We start from the raw sequence: 9080 nt of genomic DNA on the forward strand, positions 1-9080 counted from the left end.
GTTTGCTCTTTGTGGCATTTAAAGCACTTTAAGCGAGCTGCTGTGTGATAGACAGGACTGTTGGAGCCTACTTTCCTAGGAGCATGTCTCTGAAATGTAGTACTTCCAGCTTTTAACACAATTTTTCTACCCTATTCCCAGTGTCCCTTTCTCGGTGTTCTCCCATCTGAACGAGAAACAGTTTATGTAACGTCCACTTTGAAATTATACTCGTGGAGTTGTCTGGCAATGAGGAGGCAAGAGAGAGTTGAAGAATCTAATGCTTCTTACTGTATCAGTACAAATGAATAACTTTAGGGACTTCTGGTTGCACTGCAATGCTATTTCTGCTTTTGTATTTGTTTGAAATTGTCAAAGAGATGAACAAGTAATGACAGAAGAAGGAGAGAAATAAAACATTGGTTGTACAAGTCCTGTTTAGAAAACTAGTAAAAAAAAATCAGCATATGAATACTCATCTGTCCGATTTCTTTTGGCCATGTTATGTGTTTCAGCAGATGTCAACTAAAAATCAGAGATTTTATATTTCTTAGTAGTACAGATGTATCGTAGCTTCTCCAAAGTATGAATTCTGTTACCCAGTACCCACTGTGAAGAGGCAGATGTCATCGTGTTCCTCTTGCCTGAATTACTGAACGCTTTGTGAAATCCTCAGCGGTCCCCTCGCGGGGAGGGGAAAGCAAATGTGTGTTCTGTGGTCATCTGTTGTGGAACTTCAAATGGCAAAGTACCTGCGTTTGGAGATGCTGTCACAGAGCAGAAGTAATGCTTCAGTGGTTAACTTGTACTTCAGAATGAAAGCTTGTAATTTCCTGGGTTGTAGATTTGAGGCTTTTAGGGAAGTAACATCGTAATATATTTCATCATCAGTCACTAAACTGTACTTGACATTCCATCTCAATTCTTTAATACAGTAAATGAAAAGGCAGAAATGCAATTTGGAGGTAAACTTGAGAATATTGTATTACAGTTCCCTGATGAGGCAGTGGGGGAGAGGGGAACAGAAGAGTATGGAAGTCGCTGAAGAACAGATTAGAAACTTGCATTCTTTGCTACTGTGCTTTAGGGAAACATGAGTGTACTCCAAATCTACCTGTTTCTAGAGATGATGGCTAGTAGTAATATTGGTTTTGTTTATGTAAAGCTCACCAAACTTAAGGATTACGCTGTAATATATTTCACTAGTCAAATGTCCTTTTTAATAGGTTTAGAATGGCTAGTTTTACACTTGGAAGTCTGAGAGGATCCTTTAGAAGGGGATAGCATCTGTGGCAAGTCAACTGGTATTTATGGAGTATAATTTAGGAAATAGTATTAATTCAACCTAGTAGCAGAGAATTAGATGCTCAGATATGTTTACTGTGATTTAAAAAAAAAATAAAATAATACAAACCTGTTAGAATTATCTTTGAAAAGGTGTGCATGGGTTGGTAAGAAACTTTGAAACTTTGGACCTAAATCTCTCTTGTGCCTCAGATTGGTGTGTCTTGCTGCCTTCCTCCCCCCCTTCCTAGAATGAAGGGAATACCATGAATGGTAGGAAATGAAATAATCCTGCCTAATTTGTAACTGTATGTTTGTAATTAAGAATTGTGAAGGTCTTTTCTTGCACCTTTTGTCTGGAATTTAGCATGTCAGGTGCTTTCTCTTTCTAAATGATATTTTTTTTTTCTTTTTAAACAGCTGTTAAAGATCCCTTTGTTTTGCTATTAAGGAAGAGAATCCAAAGACTTGAAGCAGAGTAAAGATTTTAGTAAGGTAGGATAGCTGTTGCAGTCTGATCTTCTGCAGAAATGCACTAGAGCTTCTCTGCTATATGGAGAAGTGCAAGTTAGATAATAACTTGAGCTAGTGCAGAAGTGCAAATTAGGGCATAAACGCGCTATTTATAATAACTCTTAATTTTATTTCATCTGAGGCTATGATTCTACAGATCCACCGAAACGATCTATCTTCTTCACACTGGCCGCTCTTCTTGTGGCTTTGCATCTGTTGTGGCTGTGGTAATATCTGTGTGACTGTGTAGCTATGATGGGCAGCAACCTACGCACAGAAAATGACTGTGAAAATCTGAGCTTGGTACCCAGCACGGCAGACAAAACGGTGGATGTACAAATGCCAAACCTGTTTCTGTAATGAGGAAAGGGAACTTTCCGCTTCCTGACTGCGATGTATGATTGTATATACTCGATACAACAAGCGCTATGTTTGTTGTAAAATACGGGGAATCTTGCTGCAGGCCTTTTGAGTAAGTCTGTCTGTGTCACTGTATAGATTCTTTTTCAGGGCTGCATTGAGGAAAATTAGTTGTTTGGAAACATGTTTTGCTTAGAGGCATGCAGATAAGGATTACACAGCCTTTTCTGAGGAGTAAGACAAGCAGAAAGGGCAAACAAATGTAAAAAAAAAAAAGCTCATTGAGATTTTTTTGAAAGGATTCATTTGTCCACTCCTTATAGTTAGAAGCCCTTATATAGCCCTTATAGCCCCTTATACCTCAAGACAGAGTAACTTCACTTGATCTAAGCCAGGACTTCACAACAGTTCTGTCCATCCTGGCGGACTTCATTGCTGTTCCATGCTTTCATGTTACAGTGAACGAGTAATGGTAAGGTGATGATCTAATAACTTGAAAAACCTGCTGCTGGAAATTTTTGGTTTAGCTTCGTATGGGACTTAAACCACATGGGTTTTTTTGTACAATTTAAAAGATGAAACTGCCTCTTGGATATGATTCCAAATGAACCGTACATGACTTTGCGTTGTATTCGTTAACATACTGCACAGGATCTCTTTAAGCAGTGACAAGCCTGACTAATGGCATGATTTCTATACGGGAAAAGCATATGATGGATTTGAAGATATATATAATAGAACACTTATGGTGAAAACTGCATGTCAAGTGTTTTTAAAACATAAAAATATATTTTTATAGGTCCAACAAGAAGCCTAAGTATAACTTCAGTTGACCAATCAATGTTTGAAAAAGCACAAGGAGAGAAGGTTACGTTGCCATGTACTTTTGTACTCTCAGAAGAAGATGAAGGCCCACTAGATATTGAGTGGGTACTGATACCAGCAGATAATCAAAAGAAGGAGCAAATAGTAAGTAAAGACTTTTTTTAGACAGTGTTAATTCAGTCGTTTGAATAGGTCAACTTACAAACTTTGTTACTGACTTTTTAAACTTCCACCTTTTCACATTGGGATGCTTGTGATCTTAAATTACTTTGAAGCACCAGTCATATGAAATGTAGTGGAAATTTTGGAATAGCAGATTAAGTAAGAAATGTCAAGAAATTTCTCGCTATAAACTTATCTTCTACAGAAGAACTCTCAAATTAAATACACTTCAGTTCCAGAAAAGAAATTAGGCTTTTGTACCCACCTTATTTTCCTGATTGAAAACTGATTTATGAGGATTTAATTTTAAATATATTAAATCTTTTAGTTATTAACTCTTCTCTTTCTTTGAAAGCCTTATCATAAAGATGACTCCTTGTAGTAGACAGATTTTACAGAATGAAATTAGAGCAAATTTAAACAGTTTTCTTTCATTTAAAAGTCAGTGCTGACACATTGCTACTTGGGCAGGTGTTTTGTTGGAGTATTTATTAGTGTACTGTGTGTGGTGATGTTTTGAAGATTGAGATATTTGACTATGTCATACTTCTGGGATTATTTAAAACAGTAGAAAGAAACTGTCAAGAATCTGAAGATACCATTTTATTTCGAACTTTTACATGCCAAGTGGATTTCTGAATCATATTTCTTTTTTTTTTTATAGATAATTATGTATGCTGTAGACAGGATTTATAATCATTATTATGCTGCTATGACTGGGCGGATGCAGTTTACCAATCCTGATCCCAGATCTGGTGATGGTTCATTGGATATCCTGAATTTAAAGTCAGCAGATACCGGCACGTACCAGTGCAAAGTGAAGAAGGCTCCTGGAGTTCAAAGCCAAAAAATACAGTTGACTGTACTTGGTAAGATGATGCTTTTCGTGAATTTTCAGTGACATTTCTTAGCTTTATTGCAACCTGTCTTTGATGTCTAAAATGAAAACTTCCATTGGACAAAGTCATACTGAATCTATGATGATGCATCCATTATTGAGACTTTGGGAGGGGGACATCATTCTCTTCTGGAGGATGGGGGGAATAATATTCAGAAGAATGAGTAATTTTAAAAGTTCTGTGCCTGGCTTGTATTTCGTAGAAAATCTTTCCCCGTGCCTAGAAATGGTTTGTTGCATAAGCTTTGTCTTTAGCAAAACGGACTGACCTACTAGAACACAACTAGTAAGCATTTTGATTATGACTGTTATTAATTCAATGATACTCTGTTTATTAGTAAAGCCAGCAAGAACTAAATGTTCCATTGAAGGATCACAGGAGATTGGAAAAGATGTTATCTTGAAATGCGCATCACAAGAAGGATCCCCACTTTTGTCTTATGACTGGAGGAGAGTATCTGGCACACAGGAGCTTCCTGCCACTTCCATGCTGAGTACTGTCAAACTTTATTTATTACTCTGAAATATTTAAGAAAGATTGCATTCATATTTTTGACTTATCTTGACTTGTGAGCATCTCATGCTTAGTATTAGTATAGAGTAGTCAAGGTAAGTGTCACTTCTGCCCTTTTTCTGGGTAATAAAACTGACTTTGAAACAACTAATTTTTATTTATTTTATTCCCACTGGGAAATGATTCAAGGTTTAAGTTGAGATTCTTGCTATTAGGCTGCAGAATCCTGCTCACCTGTGCCTGAGTGTTGCAAGTTCTCTTGCTTGCTGATGCTGGCTGCTTTTGTGCTCAAGTGGACAGTAGGGAAGAGTCAGAACAGAGTCTAGGCTCGTGGTTAGAGCTGCCTTCGGGGAAGTGGAGATGAAAGCTTGAATTTTATTAGAGGTTGGACCGAGGTCTTCACTTCCTGATCAAGTGACAGATCTTGCTTAAAAAGAGGTACATGTCTTTAGAAGAAAACTTGTCAAGAGTAACAGAGCAGAGAAGGCTTACTCTTTTCTTACAAGAGCTGACATACAGAAAGGAGTTATATATTCTGACTGATGGATTCCAAATTATTGTAGTGGTGATATTGGATTTTTATTGTGAGAACTTCATTGTAGAAGGTTAATTTGTGAGTTTTGGCTTTGTGAAAGTTAGTTTGGAATATTTTTTGGAAGAGTACTGCTCAGTACCAATTCTTTCTGATCTTCTTTGTAGTTATGAAAACCTTAAACTTTGAGATGGTGGGATTTCCTTGCAGATGAAGCAGTTTAAGAATCTGCTTACAAATAGGCATATTTTAACTCGGGTTGTGTAGGACATACAGGACAAAGCGGTATCATGTGTCTAAGAGTAACCAAAGTGAATGTCTAGGGGAGAGAGAATAAGGAGTTGTGTGGTTCTTCCTCATAGGAGTCTCCTATCCTCCTGTAATTTATGCCTCAGGAAATTCAGATGTGGCTTCAGTTTAATTGATTTAAAACAAACAAAAACTGACCTTGGTGAAGTTCTCCAGTTTCCTTTGAACTTTTGTAGTCTGTTAGAATTTTCAATACCTTAGAACACAGATCTCTAAAAGTCAGCTATATATGAAGAACCTCGTACTGTTCTCCATTTTCAGCTTGCTTCGTGGTAGCACTGTTCGATATCTTTTATTTCTTGTTTTGACAGTGAACAGTTGATCACTAATGTTCTTCTCTGCTACTCAAGAACTTAAGCTTCTGTTGTTATGCCCCTTCTTTCTCCACATCCCAAATTTGTCTCATGGTAACAAAAAAAAAAAAGCAATTGACAGTATCATTGTCTCTTCTGGGATGTCACCATTTAAGGCTGGGCTGGCCCTGAAAGTGGGTGGCAGATGCTGTCTATTAACCCCTTCCTTTCCCAGAAGGGGAGGGAGAGGAGAAAAGGGAGAGAGACTTGTGGGTTGGAAAGGTAAAACAATTTTAATAAAACAATAACAGTGAAAAGAGTATAATAATATTAATACTAATACTGATAGTAATAGAAATAAAAATACACTAAACCAATATTGAGCTCCTGACGATGACTACGGGACCACTTGCGTCAGTGGCTTGCAGTGCTCGCGCAGCAGGGTTGGTGCCTGGACCGGACTCTGCAGCAGGTGGGAGCCGGATTCAGGAATATGTGGATCAGGGTCAGAGGCAGGAGAGCGAGCAGAGTCCCACAGGGATGCTGGCTATGAAAGAAAAAGGCCTGACCTCTGTGATCCCTTAGCTTTACCCTGAGTATCCACGTGTCTGGGACGGAATACTACATTGGTCAGTCCTTGGTCAAGTGTCTTGTCCGCAGCTTCCTGGAGGTGCGACCCTTTTATACCTCCCCACATGCAGACCACAGGAGAGCCAGCAGTGACTCTGGTTCCCACAGGAACATGCACACGCATGGGCTGTTCTGCATAACAATCCCACTTCTACCCCAGCAACAACTACAGACATCAAACGCCATCACCTTTAAAAAGCAACGGTGTCTGAAAAACGCGTAGTCAGCTTCAGAAAGGCAGTTACTTTGAAGAAACTTAACTGAAGGAAAATCTACTGAAAAGAAAATTGGTCCTGATTTAGCCAAGCCAGGACAGCTTGTGAATGTAGGTTTGAGGACACTGGACATGTTCTCAGGAATCGGGACACTACCTAACTTCTAGCAGGAAGAGCTAAGTATTTGTGTGGTGCTTTGTTCCTGTGATGTAGTGTCTTGCAGTGCCGATGTCAAATCTATTGGCAGTTAAAGCATGCAAGCCAATTAAAATTCATATGGTAGAATCTCAGAAAGGTAGCTGTCAAAAAGCTATACTCTTTTTTTTTTCACTGATTGTCTAGTAGCTGCTCTAGATTGTATAGACTAGATTGTCTAGTAGGTAGTCTAACGTAGCTAGGCTTAACTGGTCACCCATTGGAGTGCAGTGTTCAGGTTAGGTCCACCTCATGTTGAGCATGAATTCTGCAGGCATCTTAGCTGGTTGTGTGGAATTGGTTTAGACAGAAGAGAATGAGGTACTTCTGAGATGCAGTTAATCTTGTATTTTAGAATTCTATGTTAGGATGAGAAAATTGGCTGTTTTAAATATCTGTTCATATCCATTGACAGAGCAGTCTGGAGGCTTAATATTAAAGACAAATGATGTGGAATAAATTTCTAGCAAAGTAAAAAACTTTTGCAAATAATAGTATTTTGTAGCACGATAGACTTTTGTTTTTATTTGAATATTCTTAATACAGCATTTTTTAATTAAGATTTCATCTATGTGCTGGATTAATAATTCTGTAGTATTGACTATGGAATTAAACTTTGGAAAATAGTAAACCTCTACCTTTTGTTGTTTGTAGATAAAAACACAGGGGAACTTCTCTTGAAAAATGCATCTCGAGACTATTCTGGTACATACAATTGTGTTGCCTCAAACAGAGTTGGCACGGATGAATGTTCCATTGAGCTGAATGTCACCCCTCGTAAGTGTTTGCTGTGTAACAGTCACACAGTGTTTTGTGTATTAAAACTGAATAATCTTGTTTTCCTAAACTCCTAAAAGGTTAAAAAAAACAACCCTGTTGTGTAACTGATGGTTACCACTTCAAGTCTTTACTTCCCAAAGCGTTGCTTTTTATGCAGAAAGCTGTAACTCTTATTGTTTTAAATGCATGTGATTGACGCGAGGCTTCTGTGATTCAGTGATACACTGTTGACCTGGATCATGTGGAAATATACTGGTTTTAATGTTAAGAGCAAAGAAATTGGTCATATATATTTGACAGTTAACAAACAGTATTGTTATTTATCTATTTTAGCTTTAAATACAGCTGGTATAATTGCTGGAGCTATTATAGGAACTCTGCTGGGTCTTTCTGTACTGAGTTTTCTTGTCTTCTGTTGCTGTAAGAAACATAGAGAGAAGAAATACGAGAAAGAAGTACATCATGATATCAGGTAACATATCTAGTTTCTGAGCAGTATTATTTGAAGATTAACTTTAAAACGTGTGTTTCTGCAAGTAAGATGCTTAACAGTTGAGATTTCTGTCTTAATCTGGAAAGCTTATTAATGTACTAACAGCTTGTCAGAGAACTTTTTGTTTTGAGTATGGTTTAGGTAGTCATGTCCAATTTCAGTACAGATTTTAAAGGCAATGAACACTTGAATTATTTTTAACTTACAGTAATAGGTGAGCCTGTTTTGGCTACTGTGTCAGAACAGAAACAAACTGAAAACCTGTTTTGTAAACTCCCAGGTAGTAATGGTGACTGAACTCTGGTTTTTTTTTCATTTCAGAGAAGATGTCCCACCTCCAAAAAGTCGCACTTCAACAGCCCGCAGCTACATAGGCAGCAATCGTTCTTCTCTGGGTTCAATGTCTCCCTCAAATATGGAAGGATATACCAAAACTCCATATAGCCAAGTCCCAAGTGAAGACTTTGAACGTACTCCTGGTCAGAACCCAACCTTTGCACCTTCAAAGGTAGCTGCACCTAATTTAAGTAGAATGGGAGCTGTTCCTGTGATGATTCCAGCACAAAGCAAAGATGGGTCCATAGTATAAAATTTTATTAATTTAAATGCTGTTTTTAAAGTGTTCATTGTAAGTATTAGGGAAAACTACTGTGTTCCATCCCTCATTTAAACAATGGCATGCAATTTTCCTTGAAGAAAATGAACAAGTTAGTTTTAAAAGCCACCAATTCTCATTTTAAATTTTAAACTTATTAGTATATGACAGTTGAACTATTTACTAAGAGCATTGAAGTTCCTAAATAAATATCGGACACTGAAGGTATTTGGACCTTGGGTAGGTTGCTAAAGAGACACTGTCAGCTAATGTGCAGTTCTGAATATGTAACAGCGAGACACAGGTGAGAAGTAACAAAAACATTTCGTATGTAGACAATGAAGTTTCTCAGAGTTCCGGAAACTTTATCCTCAATTGTGTCTATCCTCAACAGAAATATTTGAGCTTGGCCACTGTCTGATGTAGTTGCAAGGGGCTAAAATATTGAGGATGACTTTGAATTCTGTTCAAACTGATTATTTATGCAGTTCTTTAACCCGGTA

General features: G+C 37.7%; 1 protein-coding gene across 1 annotated transcript; it reads left to right on the plus strand.

The window, feature by feature from the left end:
• The first annotated feature begins 2940 nt into the window (after positions 1 to 2940).
• Positions 2941 to 8797, plus strand: CXADR (coxsackie virus and adenovirus receptor). Its single transcript, XM_009709258.1, has 6 exons — positions 2941 to 3105; positions 3788 to 3992; positions 4360 to 4515; positions 7364 to 7486; positions 7823 to 7961; positions 8304 to 8797. The coding sequence occupies exons 1-6, from the start codon at positions 2977 to 2979 to the stop codon at positions 8569 to 8571; spliced, it is 1020 nt and encodes a 339-aa protein (XP_009707560.1). The 5' UTR covers positions 2941 to 2976; the 3' UTR covers positions 8572 to 8797.
• Positions 8798 to 9080: the final 283 nt, after the last annotated feature.

This window comes from Cariama cristata, unplaced genomic scaffold (assembly GCF_000690535.1).
Source record: "Cariama cristata isolate BGI_N322 unplaced genomic scaffold, ASM69053v1 scaffold391, whole genome shotgun sequence".
Lineage (NCBI taxonomy): Eukaryota > Metazoa > Chordata > Aves > Cariamiformes > Cariamidae > Cariama > Cariama cristata.